This window comes from Nerophis lumbriciformis, linkage group LG04 (genome assembly GCF_033978685.3).
Source record: "Nerophis lumbriciformis linkage group LG04, RoL_Nlum_v2.1, whole genome shotgun sequence".
Classification (NCBI taxonomy): domain Eukaryota; kingdom Metazoa; phylum Chordata; class Actinopteri; order Syngnathiformes; family Syngnathidae; genus Nerophis; species Nerophis lumbriciformis.
The window spans coordinates 5,363,024-5,386,222 of record NC_084551.2 but is presented as its reverse complement, the minus strand read 5'-3'; the positions used below and the strand labels follow the sequence as shown (position 1 = coordinate 5,386,222).

Below are 23,199 nucleotides of genomic sequence, written 5' to 3'. Positions count from 1 at the left end.
TGTTGCACTTTAACTTGTTTTTTATTCATGGTCATTGGTCCAAGTTTAAAGAAAGGAGGAATGCCTTTTTATGTTGCACTGTTTTTCATTAATTATGTTAAAAGGAAAATAAAAATGCATGTCAAGTTGATCAACAGATTGTATTATTCTCCAGTGCAATAACAGTACTGAAATGAAGGCAAAAAGGGCATTAATGGGAGCTTTAAAAAAAAAAGAAGAAAAAAAGAAGTAACTAAATAGTTACTTTTCACAGTAATGCATTACTTTTTGGTGTAAGTAACTGAGTTAGTAACTGAGTTACTTTTGAAATAAAGTAACTAGTAACTGTAACTAGTTACTGGTTTTCAGTAACTAACCCAACACTGCCTAAATGTAAACAGCTTGTGGGGCAAATTGAAAAGGCACAAAATGTCTCGGGGGGAATTATGTTGCGACTTTAACAGAAGGGTTACGGTAGTAGCTGCTGCGTTCAGGGCCTTCCCACAAACACAACACAACACAGCACACGGCAGCGTCTCATGGTTCATTCAGACAAACACACTCACGTTTGACGGGCTCGCCAAGGCACTCGGTGGAAATAAGGTCGCCCGGAGGTCCACGTTTATAAACGGGCGAGTGTCTCACTGAACGGCGGTACTAGCTAACAAGCCATGGGGGACGTCAGTGAGGTTTTGATGTCGGTTTTGTCCACAATTCGGGTTCCGAAGCCTGGAGACCGTGTCCACAAAGATGAATGCGCCTTGTCATTTTCCTCCCCGGTAAGCAACATATCTCCTTTTTTTGGCCGAATTTCAAAGCAAACCTAACTAAGCAGGTAAATTAATCAGTGTATTTTCTCTCTGTGTTGATTTGCTGAGCGATTTTTAGTTAAATTGTGTGATATTCGCCTCATTAACTAGCCACCAACGTTAAGCTAAGCTAACAGAACACAGTGAAGTTAGCACTTAGCATGCTAGCTAGCTAGCAGCCCTCACTACCTGTAATCCGGGCTAGATTTGAAGGCTTTTATTGTAAGTATTTTAAACATTTTCACAAAATGTTTTATCAGTAAGACATCCTATTTACATTATACATTAGTTATTTGGCGAGTTAGGCAGCACTTGACAGGTCAACAGGAGTTTTGGAGTGTCATACCTAGCAAGTTTGCCACATTGCAGACAACTTCACAGGGTTGTGATGATGGAGGAGAAATATTAGATTAGTTGCAATTTCATAAAACACATGACGACACATGGTTTAAAAAAAGCCAGAATTAGCTATAAGGCTAGTTTTCATCTATAGTCCCCTGGCCATGATGTAAAAAAAGGCAGTACAAATTACAATTTAAAAGAAAAAGAAAAGTAAGGGAGAGAAAAGGGGAAAAAAAGCACACAATACATATACAATATGTATTGTATATATATATTATAGTATAGGGGGGTGTCACGTTCAAACACTGAGGACATCTGTTAAACAAGACAAAAGGCAAGGAATCAAACAGAGACAGAATTCAATTTGGACTCAATTGAGGAGAGACATGGCCACTGCACTCTCTGTACAGTCCTGCACCACGCTCTGACGAAGAAGGTTTTCGTCTCCTCTTTATTACAATATTCAATGTTCACGCACCAACACATGTCACAGCAGGAATGGGACGTATGTAAAACAGTCATTGTTTTCGGTCGCTTTGAAGTTCAAGAAGAGGATTTCTCGGGCTTGGGCTCTTCCTGGATCCAGCTGGGGCAGGTGTTGGAGGACAGTGGATAACCCTCCTCCCGTCTCCTGACCACAGCAACTTCAAGAGGGCAGCGGGTCGTAAATAGCGTTGACCTCGGTTACCAAATAGTTGGGAGAGAGTTTGTGAAATACTTCAAAGAGAGTTCGTTTAACATTTCAAAGAGAGTTCCTCTGGAAGCTGAGCAGATCCTGCCATCTGTCCGTGTTGAAATCACAGTGGAGTTTTACGAGCCTTCTTCCTCTTGTTAGGCCTCGAAAGACAGCATTCATAATACAACGTTTCTTTTGTGATAACTTACAAACAATTATTCCAACAGGGGGTATAGCTCAGTGGCCGTGCCAGCAACTTGAGGATTCCAGGTTCGATTCCCCGCTTCCACCATCCGAATCACCGCCGTTGTGTCCTTGGGCAAGACACTTTACCCACCTGCTCCCAGTGCCACCCACACTGGTTTAAATGTAACTTAGATATTGGGTTTCACTATGTAAAAGCGCTTTGAGTCACTACAGAAAAGCGCTACATAAATATAATTCACTACAATATACGACGGCGTGGCGAAGTTGGTAGAGTGGCTGTGCCAGCAATCGGAGTGTTGCTGGTTACTGGGGTTCAATCCCCACCTTCTACCGTCCTAGTCACGGCCGTTGTGTCCTTGGGCAAGACACTTCACCCCTTGCTCCTGATGGCTGCTGGTTAGCGCCTTGCATGGCAGCTCCCGCCATCAGTGTGTGAATGGGTGAATGTGATAATACTGTCAAAGCGCTTTGAGTACCTTGAAGGTAGAAAAGCGCTATACAAGTATAACCCATTTATCATTTATAATTTACAATATGATTAAAAATAAAATAGTACATAACATGTAAACATCTTCGGATCCCCTTCCTCCAGGAAAGCGAAGGAGGCCTGTACGTGTGCATGAACAGCTTTCTGGGTTTTGGAAGCCAGTATGTGGACAGGCACCACGCTAGGTCTGGTCAGAGGGCTTACTTGCACATCACCAGGACTCGTAAGGCCAAGGTATAGTAAAATGAATGACACCACCAGCAGTCTTGTTTATACTGTTTGTGATATTACCCAATTTATTATGTTATTCTCTCAGAAGGAAGAGGACAACTCTGGATCTGGACACCCGCCTAAGAAGAAGCCCACCAGACTGGCGATAGGTAAAACATGAATGCCCAGTGTGACTACCATAGAATCAAATGACATCATATACATTAAAATAACTAATATGTTTTCTTTGTCGCCTTCCTAGGGATTGAAGGGGGCTTTGATGTTGAGCAGGAGAATTATGAAGAGGACGTCAAGGTTGTCATCTTTCCTGACAGGCAGGAAGTGACATCGGAGGACCTTACATCCATGCTGGATGTCGTAAAAGAGCGAGTGAGACGGAATCGCTAACAATGTCTTAAGTTGTTTACGCTAACTCTTTTCGCGATTCCTTAAGGTGTCCCTGTCAATGACAGGCATCATGGTGGCTGACTCGGTGTCGCACACCTTGCAAGTACAACAGTGGGACGGCGAGGTGAGACAGGAATCGCGACATGCCGTTGAGCTCAAGCAGCTCGACAACGGAATCAAGATCCCTCCTAGGTAAGACTTAAGTACTCTGTCATTCCCCTGCACTTAGAATAGGACCCACAAAAATGAGCCTACCGTATTTTCCGCACCATAAGCCGCCCTGGGTTATAAGCCGCGCCTTCAATGAACGGCATATTTCAAAACTTTGTCCACTTATAAGCCGCCCCGTGTTATAAGCCGCATCTAACTGCGCTAAAGGGAATGTCAAAAAAACAGTCAGATAGGTCAGTCAAACTTTAATAATATATTAAAAACCAGCGTGATGTGGGCGCGCATGGAGTCGTATATCAACATGGACGGAGCTGCGTGAAAAAAGCCACCCGGCCTCTTCGCGTAAACTTCCCTTAACCACTCGCTCATCTTTTCTTCATCCATCCATCCCTTCGAGTTAGCTTTTATGATGACGCCGGCTGGAAAGGTCTCTTTTGGCAAGGTCTTCCTTTTGAATATCACCATGGGTGGAAGTTTCTGGCCATTAGCATGGCAAGCTAGAACCACAGTGAAGGATGACTTCTCATTCCCTGTGGTGCGAATATTCACCGTACGTGCTCCCGTTGTATCCACAGTGCGGTTCACAGGAATATCAAAAGTCAGTGGAACCTCGTCCATGTTGATAATGTTCTCTGGCCGGATCTTTTTTTCAGCTATCTTGTTTTTACAATATGCACGGAAAGTAGCCAGCTTTTCTTGAAAGTCTTTAGGCAGTTGCTGTGAAATAGTAGTCCGTGTGCGGATGGAGAGATTGCGTCTTTTCATGAACCGGAAACCTGTCGCTTAGTAGGAGCCATTTTGTGGTCTTTACAGATGTAAACACACAAAGGAAATGAAACGTAATATCCGCGCTTCTTCTTCTTCTACGGGGGCGGGTGGTTGCTTACAGTAGAAGAAGAAGCGCTTCCTCTTCTATGGGGGCGGGTGCTTACCTTGGCGGTTGCTTGCCGTAGAAGAAGAAGCGCTTCCTCTTCTACGGGGAAAAAAGATGGCGGCTGTTTACCGTAGTTGCGAGACCTAAACTTTATGAAAATGAATCTTAATATTAATCCATATATAAAGCGCACCGGGTTATAAGCCGCACTGTCAGCTTTTGAGTAAATTTGTGGTTTTTAGGTGCGGCTAATAGTGCGGAAAATACGGTAATCCATTTTGGGATGCTAGTTGACCTCCCTTTTCTGTAGGAAGTATTGGAAATTTGAATAATCTGTTTCAGTTCAAGTTGTCACAGTTATATCACCTTTATTAACGGTACAGGCAATGTTTTAAGTCTCAATTTAACATTATTGCCTGTCATGATCTACCTAATCTTCATATATATATATATTTATATAAATATTTTTATATTTAGGGGCAAGCGGTAGAAAATGGAATGGATGGATATTTTATGTGCGTGTGTGTATATATATATATATATATATATATATATATATATGTATATATATATATATATATATATATATATATATATATATATATATATTCATTTATTTATGAAACAGAAATGTTTTGTTTACATGTTAAAGGTGTTTAATAAAAATACAAGAATGTTTAACACATGTATCATCTTGTAATTGTATGCATGTTCGAAATAAATCCAAACCATAACATATAGATTCATTTCTTTCATGAAGACAAGAATATCATTCGTTGTATTACCTAACTTGCATTGATTGGAATCAGGCAAGATTCCCAGTAGTGCTGATAACTTCCAGATTTTCCAATTTACATTGTGGAGGTGAAAAAAAGTCCTAAATTCTGTCCAATATTACATGAAAGTAGTTGGTTTTTGGCATCTTATTTGTCAAGCTTCCATACTCGTTTTATACACTTTACAAGAAATACATTGATGGAAAACTCCGTAGCTTGTTTGTGTGCGCTAGCCTTCTGAGACTTTTATTTTGTCAGCGCAAGCAGGATGGAGCAGCACTTTTATTGTGAAGACAGGAACTGTGTGGTCGGTCTTTAGGCTGTTGACGGCAGGTACGGAAGAGAGTCTGTTGAAATAAAAAGTGTTTCTCGCCTTCCTGTCAGTCAATTTTTGTTAATACTGAGCTCGCAGCAGCCAGCGTCATCTCACAAGATCCTCGGGTGCTGCGAATGTCAATCAAGTGACAAAAGTCATGTCATAGTGAAGATTGATGATCGCTAATTTTTAGAACTTTTTTTTTTTTTAATGCCCGGCTACTGACACATCCTCCGCGATCGACCGTTAGCTTGTGATCAGCGTAATGGGCAACCCTGATATAGTCACTATTCTGCATCTATGTATTAGTTAATATAATTTACAGGTATGGTCATCATCACACCGTTCCACCACTAGTTCTGTGGACCACAAAAAGCCAAACTTGTACAGTTTTAAATGTTCAGTCTCTTATTTGTTTTTAAAAATATTGACCTTTTTGCCTCTTTAGCTATTTTGTACTGAGTAGCCCGGACAAAGATGTGCTTACCGCTTTGTTTCTACTGCTATGTAGAACTTGCCATGACTGGTGCCCTTCTGTGGATCACAAACAAAGCTTAAGAAAAAGCAATGCTAGCGGAGTTAATGCTCAAAATGCTCTTTGAGCCCAGCTCTTACAGGATTTGCTGACGTCTTGTGTGACTTCACCCATAATGACCGGTTAACCTCCATTTTTAAAATGGTGCACCTTTTCAATTGCAAAATTACAATAGACATGACCATAGTATGCTTAAGGAAATGCTGCTACTGGAGCGCTTACGCCCTGTGTGTCCCTCTTTACTAGCGGCTGGCGATGCGAAATGTGCGGCCTCCAGGAGAACATCTGGATGAACCTGACGGACGGCAAAGTCCTCTGTGGTCGCAGGTACTTTGACGGCACAGGTGGCAACAACCACGCCTTGCTGCATTTCCAAGAGACGGGACACCCATTGGCTGTCAAACTGGGAACCATCACCCCCGACGGAGCAGGTGAGACGGCGCAATTGAAAAGAACTCAGTCGGATAACGTAATAACTTTGGCATTTTCGTATGTCCAGATGTTTACTCTTACGAGGAGGATGACATGGTACTGGACTCTAAGTTACCAGAGCATCTGTCCCACTTTGGCATTGACATGATGACCATGGAGAAGGCAAGTGCACGTATTGGACGTAACCTTATTGACTTCATATGTAGTCCTCATACTGATGTCTCCGTCTGCGCTTCTTCAGACTGAGCGGACCATGACAGAGCTGGAGATTGCCGTCAATCAGCGTGTCGGAGAGTGGGAGGTGATCCAAGAGTCCGGGACCACTCTGCGTCCCCTGTTTGGGCCCGGCCTTACCGGCATGAAGAACCTGGGCAACAGTTGCTACCTCAACTCTGTAATGCAAGTGCTCTTCACCGTTCCAGACTTCCAGAGCAAGTTAGTATCTGCTTGTCATCTTTATGCTCGGCGCCATGTTTAGGTTTTCCCAATCTGTTAATTTGATCATTGGAGCGAGTCAAGAGAGTGCTTTAGTACCGTATTTTCCGCACCATAAGCCGCCCTGGGTTATAAGTCGCGCCTTCAATGAACGGCATATTTCAAAACTTTGTCCACCTATAAGCCGCCCCGTGTTGTAAGCCGCATCTAACTGCGCTAAAGGAATGTCAAAAAAACCGTCAGATAGGTCAGTCAAACTTTAATAATATATTAAAAACCAGCGTGATGTGGGCGCGCATGGAGTCGTATATCAACATGGACGGAGCTGCGTGAAAAAAGCCACCCGGCCTCTTCGCGTAAACTTACCTTAACCACTCGCTCATCTTTTCTTCATCCATCCATCCCTTCGAGTTAGCTTTTATGATGACGCCGGCTGGAAAGGTCTCTTTTGGCAAGGTCTTCCTTTTGAATATCACCATGGGTGGAAGTTTCTGGCCATTAGCATGGCAAGCTAGAACCACAGTGAAGGATGACTTCTCATTCCCTGTGGTGCGAATATTCACCGTACGTGCTCCCGTTGTATCCACAGTGCGGTTCACAGGAATATCAAAAGTCAGTGGAACCTCGTCCATGTTGATAATGTTCTCTGGCCGGATCTTTTTTTCAGCTATCTTGTTTTTACAATATGCACGGAAAGTAGCCAGCTTTTCTTGAAAGTCTTTAGGCAGTTGCTGTGAAATAGTAGTCTGTGTGCGGATGGAGAGATTGCGTCTTTTCATGAACCGGAAACCTGTCGCTTAGTAGGAGCCATTTTGTGGTCTTTACAGATGTAAACACACAAAGGAAATGAAACGTAATATCCGCGCGCTTCTTCTTCTTCTACGCGGGCGGGTGGTTGCTTACAGTAGAAGAAGAAGCGCTTCCTGTTCTATGGGGGCAGGTGCTTACCTTGGCGGTTGCTTGCGTAGAAGAAGAAGCACTTCCTCTTCTACGGGGAAAAAAGATGGCGGCTGTTTACCGTAGTTGCGAGACCGAAACTTTATGAAAATGAATCTTAATATTAATCCATATATAAAGCGCACCGGGTTATAAGCCGCACTGTCAGCTTTTGAGTAAATTTGTGGTTTTTAGGTGCGGCTAATAGTGCGGAAAATACGGTAGTTGTTCGTCCATTGTTGAAGATGTTTTATAATACTATGCAGGCACTTAACATAGGTCTATAATGTTTTATCTCCTTTATTATTTTTGATAAATGAATGATCTTATACATTCAGGCACTTCAGACGAACATGGCGCGCTGTGCTCCTCTACAGACGTTATGTTTTCGCCAGGGTTGGTTTGGTTGTTTGTTAACAACATAACTCAGTTATTTCGAAACACAAACCTTCCTCTGATTGACTACAAAGTGGAACACCTTCCTGCTTCCTCTCTCTCTCTTTTACGGCGCTCCTCACCCCCACATTGATTCTGGGAAATGTAGTTTATTTTCAAACCTGCCAAAGCAAAAGTGCCAGAAAAAAACTACACTCACCAAGTTTTGTTTTGATACCATCATGCCACACGGCATTATGTGCGAACATTTTAAAACCGTATCTACAAAACCGTTAGAGTTCTACTTGTCACACGACCTATAAGAGCCTACCGGAGAGGTCATTGACGTCAGTCGTTGTCCTTGTCCTCCTGCCATGCGTTGGGGTCATCTTGTTCGGTGTCAATAGTTGAGGGGACTCAGGGTTGCTTCGCCTGGCGTTTTCTTGGTCTTGTTTTTGCATTCACCAATCAGGATCGCCAGGCGGGATTTCATAGATGTGATGTAGCGCCGAAGCGACTGTTTGATTCAAACAACAATGGTGGCACGCAGCAAGGAGTCGTTAGCTGACATTGATTCTGCTATTGCAACTGTTTTGTCGAATCTATCGAATATTAATTATTTAAAAGATGAACAGAGAACTTTGCGCTCTGTTGTTATCCAATATGTCGGCTGTTCTGTTTTGGATTTCCCAGCGTCTCTCTCATCAGCGTCACGGGTTGATTTCCATGTGAGTGGTTGAAGTAGCACGTCATTCAAGATAACGGACAAGTGGTTTATCCAATCACATACAATGATTTTTTTTACAAGGCCCCGCCTTCTGAAATACATCTCCTATTGCGAAGTCCCAGATCCTTGTGTGGAGCTCAGCGGACTACAAGGATCTGGCGAGAGTCAGGTTAGGTCACATCTGGGCTCGTGCCATCTTCTTCGGCGCGTGTCGGTCCAGCCTATTGGGGCCTGTTAGCGGTGGTGAATTTCCATTCCATGCGGCTGTTGTTTCTCTTTTCAATGGTTGGGTCGATCGTCTTTGTGTTTTGGGCTGCGTCGCGTGCATTTATTCGTGTTTTCTCCATGATGGAGGTGAGGTGAGCGCGTACCTAAATAGCTCACTAAATTATTGTGTAAGTGCGTTCGGTTTAACAGGTTCATTGTTCCACCGTGACCCGTTTGGCATTTTCATTGGTCTGAAGTGACAAGGCAAAATGTATTGGTGGCATGTGAAGCCAAGGAAACGCCCCAAATTAGCCACAACATCGTGTAAAGAGTGGGGCGGGGCAGAATAGTAGAGGCTTTATAGTGCGGAAATTACTCTATTCATTGTACATGCACATTGTATATCCTGGTAGTAGATGCATGATGTCTTTGCAGATATGGACACATATTGTACAACTATGCTTATCTAGTGTCAGCCATAAACAATAACTGATTGGTATATATTAGGGATGTAACAATATCAAAATGTCACTGTACGATATTATCACAGTATTAAGACCACGGCATGATATTATTGTCGTATTGTACAAAAAAGACTTGCGAAAAATGCCAGTATGTATAAAATGAAGTGGCAGGAATGTTTAGGATAAACACTTAGTCATTCAATACAAACATGTTGTAATCATATTCATCACTACAAATATGTATTTTAAGTACAAAAAATAGTGCAAGAACATCCAATGTTACAAGCAAATATTAAAATTAAAAAAAACTCACAGTTGAACTGACAACGTAAGCATCTGGTGTAACAAGTGTAAAACAATGGGACACTTTAGTGTCTTTCAACTTTTACTTTCTAAAAAGCAGTGTCCTCTGCAGAAAAGTTAACTCACAATTTAACTTTTAATATTGTAAATACCTAAAAAATGTAGGTTTAGCCTCCTTTGCTTCAATTATATTTTCTCTACGCATGATGCGTCCTGACCAAGTCGGTTTTGGCTTGGAACGCTCGAGACAAACGTGGTGCGCTTTGTTACCTGCGCCAAAGAGGTTAGTGTTACGGTCCACTTGTCGTGGTCTATTCTAAGAGGGACGTTTGAATTATATGCTCTTCTTGAAAAGTTTATTTAAAGAAGGAATGTTCGTACAAATTATAGTGTCGCTAGCTAATACAGCGAGTCGCGGCAACATACACCAGTGCGCTGGCAATCCGAGAAGATTTTTGGAGATGTAGTTTATTTGCAGACCATCCAACGCAAAAGCGCCAGAAAAACCTTCATTCACCAAGTTTTCGTTTGATACAGTCATACGTCACGGCATTATTGTGAAGATTTTGAAACCGCAATACCGCAGTATCTATCTCTGGTATACCTAGTATTTATCAATTGACAGCAGTGTTGGGTTAGTTACTGAAAACCAGTAATTAGTTACAGTTACTAGTTACTTTATTTCAAAAGTAACTTAGTTACTAACTCAGTTACTTACACCAAAAAGTAATGCGTTACTGTGAAAAGTAACTATTTAGTTACTTATATATTTTTAGAAATAATATTTTTTAAGGCCCCCTTTAATGCCCTTTTAGCCTTCATTTCAGTACTGTTATTGCACTGGAGCTAATATAATATGTTGATCAACTTGACATGCATTTGCATCACTGAACTCTGCTAAGCAATGTGCTCTACATACAACACACAAAGACAAAGATATGTTTCAAAGGGCCAATTTTTTTCAGGCCAGAACAAATTGACAAAACTATTTTAAATAGCTGCAACATAACATACATAAGTAACAAACAGCATAATAAAAACATAGCTGTAAACCAAAGAAGGCACACACTACATACACAAAGCCTAACCAGTCGTTTTTTTTTCTCAAGAAATTCTAAAATAAAATCATGTCTGAAGCCCAGAACACTTTACACATTTCCCCAGTTTTAGTTCAGAGATAAGGAAAGATTGGCCTGGCCCACTAGGATCGCTCTTTATGTTTGTGAACTTTATAGCTTATACCAGGGGTCCCCAAACTTTTTGACTCGTGGGCTGCATTGGGTTAAAAGAAATTGACCAGGGGCCGGGCTATATATATATATATATATATATATATATATATATATATATATATATATAGTCTTTTTAATCCGTTTTGACATTTAACATTGTCACGTTATCGATAGAATTTCTAGGCGCAGTCATGGCGTTGAGGGGATCTTGTTTGGTGGCTGCAGGATTAGGTCTCTGCTTTTTGCAGATGATGTGGTCCTGATGGCTTCATCTGTCCAGGATCTTCAGCTCTCACTGGATCGGTTCGCAGCTGAGTGTGAAGCGACTGGGATGAGAATCAGCACCTCCAAGTCCGAGTCCATGGTTCTCGCCCGGAAAAGGGTGGAGTGCCATCTCCGGGTTGGGGAGGAGATCTTGCCCCAAGTGGAGGAGTTCAAGTACCTCGGAGTCTTGTTCACGAGTGAGGGAAGAGTGGATCGTGAGATCGACAGGCGGATCGGTGCGGCGTCTTCAGTAATGCGGACGCTGTATCGATCCGTTGTGGTGAAGAAGGAGCTGAGCCGGAAGGCAAAGCTCTCAATTTACCGGTCGATCTACGTTCCCATCCTCACCTATGGTCATGAGCTTTGGGTTATGACCGAAAGGACAAGATCACGGGTACAAGCGGCCGAAATGAGTTTCCTCCGCCGGGTGGCGGGGTTCTCCCTTAGAGATAGGGTGAGAAGCTCTGCCATCCGGGAGGAGCTCAAAGTAAAGCCGCTGCTCCTCCACATCGAGAGGAGCCAGATGAGGTGGTTCGGGCATCTGGTCAGGATGCCACCCGAACGCCTCCCTAGGGAGGTGTTTAGGGCACGTCCGACCGGTAGGAGGCCGCGGGGAAGACCCAGGACACGTTGGGAAGACTATGTCTCCCGGCTGGCCTGGGAACGCCTCGGGGTCCCACAGGAAGAGCTGGATGAAGTGGCTGGGGAGAGGGAAGTCTGGGCTTCCCTGCTTAGGCTGCTGCCCCCGCGACCCGACCTCGGATAAGCGGAAGAAGATGGATGGATGGATGGACGTTATCGATAGGAAAATTCATTTTTAGACAATATGATTTGCTTGAGCGGCTAGGAGACACAGAGAGTAACAAGCGGTAGAAAATGGATTAGAAGGGAAAGATTAAAAAAAAAAAAAAAAGATAAATAAATTAATTTAAATTTTTTTTAACTTGGGACTTCACGTGAGCCGGGTTTTGGAGGCGGGGGGGCCGGATCCGGCCCGTGGGCTGTAGTTTGGGGACCCCTGGTCTATACATTTAGAGTGATGTGATAATCAAACACTCTAGAAGTCTAGAATGAAAGAGTATATAAGGGAATTGACAGAGTGTGTGTACCTTCAGTGCGCAGTGCCTCGTTAAAATCCAGACGCTGTTGGAGGTGGAGGTGAAGTGTGTCTCTCTTTACTAACTTCGTCGAAGCATGTTGCTTTTGTAGCTGTTTCTGCAGATTTGAATTGCTAGGATAGGATCTTTGATCCAAGACACAACTTACATTTAACTATAATGTTATTTTCTTTGTGGTCGACAAAAGAAAAGTAGTGAGAATATCTCCATGTTAAAAAACTCGACTTCTGGCTCCGCCATGATGTCAACACAGACACGCCCCCTCCCACACACACACATACACACATAGACAGCGCGCACCTCTTTTCCGGTCACCTCTTCTGCAGCGCTCCAATAAAACACACTCAGATCTTCTCAGTTTCTAGCCGATACTACATAAAAAATAACGTTAAATAACGCAGTAATGCATCATGTAGTAACGGTAACTGAGTTACTGAATATAAAAAATAACGCGTTAGATTACTATTTACCGCCAAAAGTAACGGCGTTACAGTAACGCGTTACAAAGTAACACTGATTGACAGTAGTCATATTGCTCTGTCTAGGTACGTGTGCAACATTGACAAGATAATTGACGAGGCCCCAAGCGATCCCTCTCAAGACTTCAAAACCCAAGTGTGAGTATCTTTTTTCAGTGTTAAAAAGAAAACTTACTTGGTTCTTCTGTTGTATGTCCACTGCAGAGACTTTATTATTTTTGTTGTGTCTGACAGAGCCAAGTTGGGCTACGGTCTGTTGTCAGGCGAATATTCCAAGCTGGCTCAAGATGCTTCCGATGAAAATGGTGCATCTGAGCCCAAAGTAAGAAAAGCTACAAATAGCGACACTTTTTTGAAAAATAATTGACAATTTTTCAAGATAAATCGAATGTTTTATTTCCAGGATTACCAAATCGGCATAGCGCCACAAATGTTCAAAGCACTTGTTGGGCGGGGTCACCCGGAGTTCTCCACCAATCGGCAACAGGATGCTCAGGAGTTTCTATTGCACTTCATAAACATGGTGGAGGTAAATTTGACGACATTTAATGCTGCTCGCGCCCCCATTACCGTTTTTCTTCTTCTCATCTTGTTACTTCCACTCTACAACAGAGGAACTGTCGCTCCGGTCCCAACCCATCTGAAGCCTTCAGGTTCCTGTTGGAGGACAGGATTGTGTGCCAGCAATCCCAGAAGGCCAAGTACACACAGCGGGTGGACTACATCATCCAGCTGCCTGTGCCTATGGACCAGGCCATCAACACAGGTGAGGAGGGTAATAGGATTTGTTCTTACTTGCCATGTTTTTGGTCTTGTGTGAACAGTTTTTTCATGTAAAACCATCTCCCCATCAGATGAGCTGCAGGAGGTGGAGCGCCGGCGTGAGAATGGGGACTCATCGGTTTCGCCTGTGCGTGCACAAATTCCCTTTGCGACTTGCATGGCGGCCCTTACTGAACCGGAACTCCTTACTGACTTCTGGAGCTCTGCTGCACAAGCCAAAACTACTGCCACCAAGTATGCACTGACCAAAGTCAAAAATACAGTCCAGCCTTAAATTATTCATATCACTGGCAACACTTGTGTCACTCCTAATCACAAAGCTGATTTAATAAAAGTAACTTTAAGTCAAAATTTGCCAGGGGTATGAATAATTTTGGCCTTGTTATTGTTAACAAAGATAGTTTTTATTCATCAGTCTTTCTGTTTCTTTCATCAGAACCACCCGATTTGCCTCGTTCCCAGACCACTTAGTTATTCAGATTAAGAAGTTTACCTTTGGTCTTGACTGGGTCCCTAAGAAACTGGGTAAGTGCAAAAATCACTTGGTCAGTTAATCTATGTTAATGTGTACTTTGTAGAAAAATGACCGATTTTCCAATGCATCACGGTGAGAACTCAATGTACAAGTATCAATTATTGACATATGTTAGATAAGGTAATACAGACGGTTCTAAAATGCAGCCTTAATGTTAATGTTTTCTAAACATTAGTTCTACCTTTTGGTTCTATCCATGTTAGCTGGGTAAACGCCGACACACACGGATTAAGAGAGGACAAGGTATACTAGCTGCAGCGCTAAACTAGCTTGAATGTGAAGTTGTAATACAAGAAAAGAATACATGTTTTGTACATTTCCACTGAAGGCTAATAGGAACCGCATTACAACACGGAAAAACCAGCTAAGAAGAGGAACTTAGCACATAGATTAATAAATCAAGAGAGACAATAGTAGTCATACAGTTTAGGCATAGATATGAATGAGTAAATAGACGACAAACGTCTTTATGACGACTGCAGCCAAAGTATTTGTGCATTATGTGGTTTTAGAAGGCACAAAAATGTATTTGGGCATGCCTGCTCGCCAAGTAGGGACGTTAATTTATTTTTTCACTGAGCAGGCTATTCCAGTTAAAAAAAATACTGCGCAATACTGCATGTGCAGCCAAAGGAGCCTTGTAAACATATTATTAATTAAATGTTATAGATTTAGAATATATACATACAAATAATATATACAATACAATATGATAATTAAAGATGTATAAATAATCGATTTATAATCAAATTGGAGCCCCTAAATCGGAAATCTAGTACCGTATTTTCCGCACCATAAGCCGCCCTGGGTTATAAGCCGCGCCTTCAATGAACGGCATATTTCAAAACTTTGTCCACCTATAAGCCGCCCCGTGTTATAAGCCGCATCTAACTGCGCTAAAGGGAATGTCAAAAAAACAGTCAGATAGGTCAGTCAAACTTTAATAATATATTAAAAACCAGCGTTCTAACAACTCTGTTCACTCCCAAAATGTACGGTAATGTGCAAATGTGCAATCAATAAGCATCAATAACTTAATGTTGCTCGAACGTTAATGTCACAACACACAAAATAAACATAACGCTCACTTTCTGAAGTTATTCTTCATTCATAAATCCCTCGAATTCTTCTCCTTCGGTGTCCGAATTAAAAAGTTGGGCGAATACGGGATCCAAAATGGCCGGCTCCGTCTCGTCGCAGTTCTGGGAATCCTGCCTTCCGGAAAGCTCGGACCACAGTTGTGACCGAAATATCCGCCCAGGCATTTACGATCCACTGGCAGATGTTGGCGTATGTCGTCCGGCGCTGTCTCCCTGTCTTAGTGAAGGTGTGTTCGCCTTCGGTCATCCATTGTTCCCACGCCGTTCGCAGTCGTGCTTTAAATGCCCTGTTGACACCAATATCGAGCGGTTGGAGTTCTTTGGTTAAATATTGCCTTAAGTTTAAATTCTGCGTTATACGCGTGTCGCTTAGTAGGAGCCATTTTGTGGTCTTTACAGATGTAAACACACAAATGAAATGAAACGCAATATCCGGGGGCTTCTTCTTCTATGGGGGCGGGTGGTTGCTTACAGTAGAAGAATAAGCGCTTCCTCTTCTATGGGGGCGGGTGCTTACCTTGGCGGTTGCTTACCATAGAAGAAGAAGCGCTTCCTCTTCTACGGGGAAAAAAGATGGCGGCTGTTTACCGTAGTTGCGAGACCGAAACTTTATGAAAATAAATATTTATATTAATCCATATATAAGGCGCACCGGTTTATAAGCCGCACTGTCAGCTTTTGTGAAAATTTGTGGTTTTTAGGTGCGGCTTATAGTGCGGAAAATAAGGTACTAAAGAGTAAAAAAAAAATTGTATATTTTTGTTATATGACATACTTTGGAGTAGTCAGTGTACAGTTTGATAGATTTCCTGTAAACTGAAAATGAGTCAATATGCAGCGATTGTTGTTACTACACCTCTCAGTGAACATGTGCAAATGGTGTCAATATTTAGTGTGAGCATTATTGTTATCTACTACTGCCTTAAACCTCTGTGGAATTCATGTTTTTTTTTTTCATGGACTGCAGCTCCCCAGTGCCAGCAGCACTCGTGCAGGCCCAGACCAGGACTGTATATGACTGTAAACACCATTATCTTACCACTAATGTGTTGCCAGCTATTTATTCAAGACTCAATGTATGCCGATGGATTTTCAGTTGATAGTAAATCTTTATACTGCACCTCAAGTTATACACCGACTACTTTAAAGTATATCCAAGGTTTAATTCTATTGTATTGTCCCTTAAGACCATACATATACTATCGTAAGATGGTTAATGTTTGGAAGTTAGAGTACTTGCATTGGTCTGTTAGAATGTCGAACGTAGCCAGAAGTGTGACGTGGCCCATGATGTTCTTTGCAGATGTGAGCATCGACGTCCCGGACACTCTGGACTTAAGCGCGCTCCGTGCAGCAGGCCAGCAGCCGGGGGAGGAGCTCTTACCAGAGGTGGCCCCGCCCCCTCTCATGACCCCAGATGTGGAGGTTAAAGGTATCCTGGGTTCCCACGGCAACGAGGAGGACGACTCTCTCTACTCCCCACTGCTGTGTCAGTCTGTCTGTCATTTCTGCTCTTTTCCTCACGTCAAACCTCGACTCGTCCTGTCCTCCTTTTTACTTCCGTTCTACCTTTGCTGTCCTCATGTTGTCTTTGTTGTTCACTTTTGCACTGCTTGGTTTATATATCACACATAATTATTTAGTTTCTGATGATTTATAACATCCATTCATCCATTTTCTACCGCTTGTCCCTTATTATTTAAAAGTTTTAAATACATTTGTGATGTGTTTTTTCCTCTGAGAAATAAAGTGCGTCAAAGTAATTCGCTTTTTTTTTTTCTTTTTCAAACTCCAAAATTCTCAGCTCCAGTCCTTGACGACTCCACGGTGTCCCAGCTCTGCGACATGGGATTCCCCATGGAGGCCTGCAGGAAAGCGGTGTACTACACTGGGAACACTGGAATCGACGCCGCCATGAACTGGGTCATGGGCCACATGGACGACCCAGGTGTGCTTAGCAGTGGTAGCAAGCACATCCTCAATCCGTTAGTCTGCTTTTCTTAGTCATTTGTTTCTTTCTCCCTGTTCTTTCTGATTGGTTGCAGACTTCTCCGCCCCCCTGATCCTGCCCGGCTGCAGCTCAGGTGGTGGAACGACGCCGACAGAAAGCATCTCCGAGGAACACTTGGCAACCATTGTGTCAATGGGCTTCAGCCGAGACCAAGCGACCAAAGCACTTCGGGCAACGGTTAGAATGAAACATTCTCACGTACAGTTAGACCATCTGGTCACAACATTGGGCACACAAGTTGTATTTTTTACTGATATAATTATGCTCAGTTTTGAAAGTTATTTTATTGTCTCAGAGCAATACGTTGGACCGGGCCGTGGACTGGATCTTCTCACACCTGGACGACCTGGAGTCCATGGATGTGTCCGAAGGAGGTCGCTCCGCCGCAGAGAGCGAGAGCGTTCGGGATCCTCCTCCTGGGCCTTGTGTCCGAGACGGACCAGGCAGTAAGTAGGCGTATGGGACAATGGTGTTTTGTCTTAAGTGGTTCTTTGTCCTCAACGCAGCGTGCTTTCTTCTGTCTGCCCAGAATATGAGCTGATTGCCTTCATCAGCCACATGGGTACGAGCACCATGTGTGGCCACTATGTCTGTCATATCAAGAAGGATCAGCAGTAAGTGTCCTTTTTGTCCATTGTCATTGTTATCTTTTAAGCAGCACTTACACTTAGCCTTAATATGAGATCCAATACAAGCAGTACATCATCAATTCCATTTTCAATATTGTTTGCAAAGATATATCATTGCGGTTATAATTGTGGTTGTGTTTACCTTGTTTATTCTGTAGATACATCTCAGGGCCATAATAGAAACTGCTCTCAATATGATGCAGTGCATCATTATTAACTACCCTCACAATAAGCCAGCAGAGGGCGCTGTGTCCATATAGAACACATTAAATATTATATAATATAATATTGCAATTGCTTTGATATAATAAATAAATGAACTGGCTTACTTATGTGGGCTCTGTACCATGGATGTCGTTGTGGCTTGTGCAACCCTTTGAGACACTTGTGATTTAGGGCTATATACAGGTAAAAGCCAGTAAATTAGAATATTTTGAAAAACTTGATTTATTTCAGTAATTGCATTCAAAAGGTGTAACTTGTACATTATATTTATTCATTGCACACAGACTGATGCATTCAAATGTTTATTTCATTTAATTTTGATGATTTGAAGTGGCAACAAATGAAAATCCAAAATTCCGTGTGTCACAAAATTAGAATATTACTTAAGGCTAATACAAAAAAGGGATTTTTAGAAATGTTGGCCAACTGAAAAGTATGAAAATGAAAAATATGAGCATGTACAATACTCAATACTTGGTTGGAGCTCCTTTTGCCTCAATTACTGCGTTAATGCGGCGTGGCATGGAGTCGATGAGTTTCTGGCACTGTTCAGGTGTTATGAGAGCCCAGGTTGCTCTGATAGTGGCCTTCAACTCTTCTGCGTTTTTGGGTCTGGCATTCTGCATCTTCCTTTTCACAATACCCCACAGATTTTCTATGGGGCTAAGGTCAGGGGAGTTGGCGGGCCAATTTAGAACAGAAATACCATGGTCCGTAAACCAGGCACGGGTAGATTGTGCGCTGTGTGCAGGCGCCAAGTCCTGTTGGAACTTGAAATCTCCATCTCCATAGAGCAGGTCAGCAGCAGGAAGCATGAAGTGCTCTAAAACTTGCTGGTAGACGGCTGCGTTGACCCTGGATCTCAGGAAACAGAGTGGACCGACACCAGCAGATGACATGGCACCCCAAACCATCACCCAACCATGCAAATTTTGCATTTCCTTTGGAAATCGAGGTCCCAGAGTCTGGAGGAAGACAGGAGAGGCACAGGATCCACGTTGCCTGAAGTCTAGTGTAAAGTTTCCACCATCAGTGATGGTTTGGGGTGCCATGTCATCTGCTGGTGTCGGTCCACTCTGTTTCCTGAGATCCAGGGTCAACGCAGCCGTCTACCAGCAAGTTTTAGAGCACTTCATGCTTCCTGCTGCTGACCTGCTCTATGGAGATGGAGATTTCAAGTTCCAACAGGACTTGGCGCCTGCACACAGCGCAAAATCTACCCGTGCCTGGTTTACGGACCATGGTATTTCTGTTCTAAATTGGCCCGCCAACTCCCCTGACCTTAGCCCCATAGAAAATCTGTGGGGTATTGTGAAAAGGAAGATGCAGAATGCCAGACCCAAAAACGCAGAAGAGTTGAAGGCCACTATCAGAGCAACCTGGGCTCTCATAACACCTGAGCAGTGCCAGAAACTCATCGACTCCATGCCACGCCGCATTAACGCAGTAATTGAGGCAAAAGGAGCTCCAACCAAGTATTGCGTATTGTACATGCTCATATTTTTCATTTTCATACTTTTCATTTGGCCAACATTTCTAAAAATCCCTTTTTTGTATTAGCCTTAAGTAATATTCTAATTTTGTGACACACGGAATTTTGGATTTTCATTTGTTGCCACTTCAAATCATCAAAATTAAATGAAATAAACATTTGAATGCATCAGTCTGTGTGCAATGAATAAATATAATGTACAAGTTACACCTTTTGAATGCAATTACTGAAATAAATCAAGTTTTTCAAAATATTCTAATTTACTGGCTTTTACCTGTAAGTAAACATTGATTGATTGATACTTGAGGTTTACTAAAACATTTTACTACAGCTATCTATATGATTTTATTTCACTATTATTTCACGTTATGTTATTGCTGGGTTGCAAATGACGTCATATCCGTTTTTCTTCTTCACGGCTTTCTTCACATGATGGTCAAGCAGCTTGAGCGTTGCATTACAACAAGTGAGAGAGAGTGTAAAGTTTGAGCATAAAATGCCATATTGCTGTTGTATTCTGGGGTGTTCCAATCGTTAAGTAGAGAGATAGGAAAGAGCTTTCATAGAGTCCCGGAAGAAGTGGTTCAGAAAGGTAATAAAGTCAGGGGGAAAACAAAAGTGCGTTGAAGAACATATCACTTTCATCATCTTATGGAATACAATCAGACCATGCTTTTGTGTGCAGTGATACTATATTAGTAGTGTTTGAGAGTAAAACCAAACGTATGAAAAGGACAAGAAATGGCATGAGTTTGTTCTTTTGTGGTTGCTATGCCTAAATATAACTGAAGACCTGGTTGTACAAATAAACTAATGTCATGTTAAGTCCTAGTAATAAATATTGTGATTGTTGGTTCAATCTACCGTATTTTCATTATCGATTTTCATAATCGAAACTAAAAGCTTTGTTGTTGTTGTGCAGGAAAGCCAAGTGCTTTATCCGACATGGATGACCACATTATAACATCTTTGGGGATATTTGCTAGCATCAAGAAAATATCCTTAATTGTCCTAATAAACTAGATGAATACATTTCTCGTAGGCTCAGCAGCATTCAGTGTACTGAATCCTGATATCGCTAGCAAACATTGCTAAACAACAGGGACATCTATAGCTAAATAATGAGACAAAATACGAACACCATAAAAACAACTGGAGACATGAATTGTAGATGAGACTAATATTTGTAGTATGAAATCAACTGCAAACAAACTTATCCTTTTTCTTATTCGCGTCATGATTACAGCAGCACGGCACTTGCGTCAATCAAATATGTTACTTATAGCGATGCACGGATAAGTCTAAGTTTGTCTTTCAACGACTGATGCTTAATTTGTGGAACCTGCAGATGTAAATACATGATGTGCCTCCAATCTTTTTTTCTCTAAATACCGTGAGTGTCAAATGAAGTGAGGTTGTAGCGAGCAGTAACATCTTGGTGATGATCTTAAAAATTTAAAAAAATTTGTAAGAGTGTAAAAATCCACTCCATCCCAATTTAAATATTTTTTTCATGATCGCTTATATAGCTAATACACCCATATCTCCACTGGTTCAGGCAAATAAACCATAGCCTAATGAAGCTCTCGACAATCGCATGAAACTTGAAAGTGCCCGAATGTGTCCTTTCGGTCATGTGATTGCAACCCAGCTATTGCTATTGTATTAACTTGTATTGTGTGACCTGTGTATACTGTTTTATGTAGTCCTTTTTTAAATACGGTATGTCAAATTTTTGGAAATGTATATTTTTATTTTATAGAAGGGTTTTTTTCTGTTGGTCTGTGTGTGGCCAATGTATATTATTTTATTTTATAGAAAAGCTCTCTCATTGTTACATTATGTGTATGTGGCCTCTTTATTATTGAACTTTAATTTTTTATTTATTTATATTATTTTAGTTAGTTTTATTTATTACATTTACATTTACCGTATTTTCCGCACCATAAGGCGCCCTGGGTTATAAGCCGCGCCTTCAATGAACGGCATATTTCAAAACTTTGTCCACCTATAAGCCGCCCCGTGTTGTAAGCCGCATCTAACTGCGCTAAAGGAATGTCAAAAAAACAGTCAAATAGGTCAGTCAAACTTTAATAATATATTAAAACCAGCGTGATGTGGGCGCGCATGGAATCGTATATCAACATGGACGGAGCTGCGTGAAAAAAGCCACCCGGCCTCTTCGCGTAAACTTAAACTTACCTTAAACACTCGCTCATCTTTTCTTCATCCATCCCTTCGAGTTAGCTTTTATGATGACGCCGGCTGGAAAGGTCTCTTTTGGCAAGGTCTTCCTTTTGAATATCACCATGGGTGGAAGTTTCTGGCCATTAGCATGGCAAGCTAGAACCACAGTGAAGGATGACTTCTCATTCCCTGTGGTGCGAATATTCACCGTACGTGCTCCCGTTGTATCCACAGTGCGGTTCACAGGAATATCAAAAGTCAGTGGAACCTCGTCCATGTTGATAATGTTCTCTGGCCGGATCTTTTTTTCAGCTATCTTGTTTTTACAATATGCACGGAAAGTAGCCAGCTTTTCTTGAAAGTCTTTAGGCAGTTGCTGTGAAATAGTAGTCCGTGTGCGGATGGAGAGATTGCGTCTTTTCATGAACCGGAAACCTGTCGCTTAGTAGGAGCCATTTTGTGGTCTTTACAGATGTAAACACACAAAGGAAATGAAACGTAATATCCGCGCCCTTCTTCTTCTTCTACGCGGGCGGGTGGTTGCTTACAGTAGAAGAAGAAGCGCTTCCTGTTCTATGGGGGCGGGTGCTTACCTTGGCGGTTGCTTGCGTAGAAGAAGAAGCACTTCCTCTTCTACGGGGAAAAAAGATGGCGGCTGTTTACCGTATTTGCGAGACCGAAACTTTATGAAAATGAATCTTAATATTAATCCATATATAAAGCGCACCGGGTTATAAGCCGCACTGTCAGCTTTTGAGTAAATTTGTGGTTTTTAGGTGCGGCTAATAGTGCGGAAAATACGGTACTAATCATTTCCTGTAGAAAATATTTTACATTACCGGTACTTGTACTCTTTATACTTTTTTTAATGTCACTCACTTAATGTGTTTATTATACAGAAATAATTCTCAGATTGACACACTGTGATGTGTGTTTGGCAGGTGGGTTATCTTCAATGACCAGAAGGTGTGCGCTTCAGAGAAACCTCCCAAAGACCTGGGGTACCTCTACTTCTATAGGCGAGTGGCAGAATAAGACTGAGGGTGGGGGCGCATGGTGGCACTTTTGGGAAAGTGAATGTGATGCGTGTGATTGCTTACACACGTACACACAACTTTTATTGACACACGTACAACAAGCTCTTTGAAACACCCTTGTTATAAGAAGTGTAAATACATCTCTCTTTACTCCTCACTGCTTGGCTGCACATAATTGGGGATGTGTTTTTTTTTTTGTTTTTTTAACTCAATTATCGACTTGCAGTAAGTTAATCTTTCCTGAAAATCTAAAACTATCACGTGAAAGGCTCACACTTGTATTGATACCCCTTCTAAATATCCTACGACCTGTACTGGTTTACAATGCATGGCTTCAGTTACTGATATCGGACTCTCCCATCTTATTCAATCACAGAGCAGGCCGCTCCAATGTGTGCTATGAAAGAAAACAATAAAAAAAGTCAAACAAATCTAGTT

At 42.0% G+C, this 23,199-nt stretch overlaps 1 protein-coding gene across 4 annotated transcripts; it reads left to right on the top strand.

The window, feature by feature from the left end:
- Positions 1-472: 472 nt before the first annotated feature.
- usp5 (ubiquitin specific peptidase 5 (isopeptidase T)) lies at positions 473-23,192 on the top strand. 4 transcript variants are annotated; one of them, XM_061947738.1, is made up of 20 exons: positions 473-758; positions 2,606-2,734; positions 2,817-2,880; positions 2,973-3,100; positions 3,165-3,310; positions 6,037-6,221; positions 6,290-6,384; positions 6,464-6,657; positions 12,829-12,900; positions 12,997-13,084; positions 13,166-13,291; positions 13,375-13,537; positions 13,617-13,779; positions 13,982-14,070; positions 16,484-16,669; positions 16,985-17,128; positions 17,226-17,368; positions 17,487-17,637; positions 17,721-17,805; positions 22,666-23,192. In XM_061947738.1, the coding sequence occupies exons 1-20, from the start codon at positions 651-653 to the stop codon at positions 22,757-22,759; spliced, it is 2,553 nt and encodes an 850-aa protein (XP_061803722.1). In that variant the 5' UTR covers positions 473-650; the 3' UTR covers positions 22,760-23,192. The 4 variants fall into 4 exon arrangements, with proteins under 4 accessions (XP_061803722.1, XP_061803729.1, XP_061803737.1 ...); XM_061947745.1 differs by having other exon boundaries at positions 474-758; positions 13,375-13,528; XM_061947753.1 differs by having other exon boundaries at positions 474-758; positions 16,484-16,612.
- The last annotated feature ends 7 nt before the right edge of the window (positions 23,193-23,199 follow it).

Bases quoted from the DNA above. Each gene is read 5' to 3' on its own strand.
- usp5 (XM_061947738.1), top strand. From the start codon at position 651: ATGGGGGACGTCAGTGAGGTTTTGATGTCGGTTTTGTCCACAATTCGG. The intron at 16,670-16,984 runs GTCAGTCTGTCT...CAAAATTCTCAG, and splicing joins TCTCTACTCCCCACTGCTGT to CTCCAGTCCTTGACGACTCC. The intron at 17,638-17,720 runs GTAAGTAGGCGT...CTGTCTGCCCAG, and splicing joins TGTCCGAGACGGACCAGGCA to AATATGAGCTGATTGCCTTC.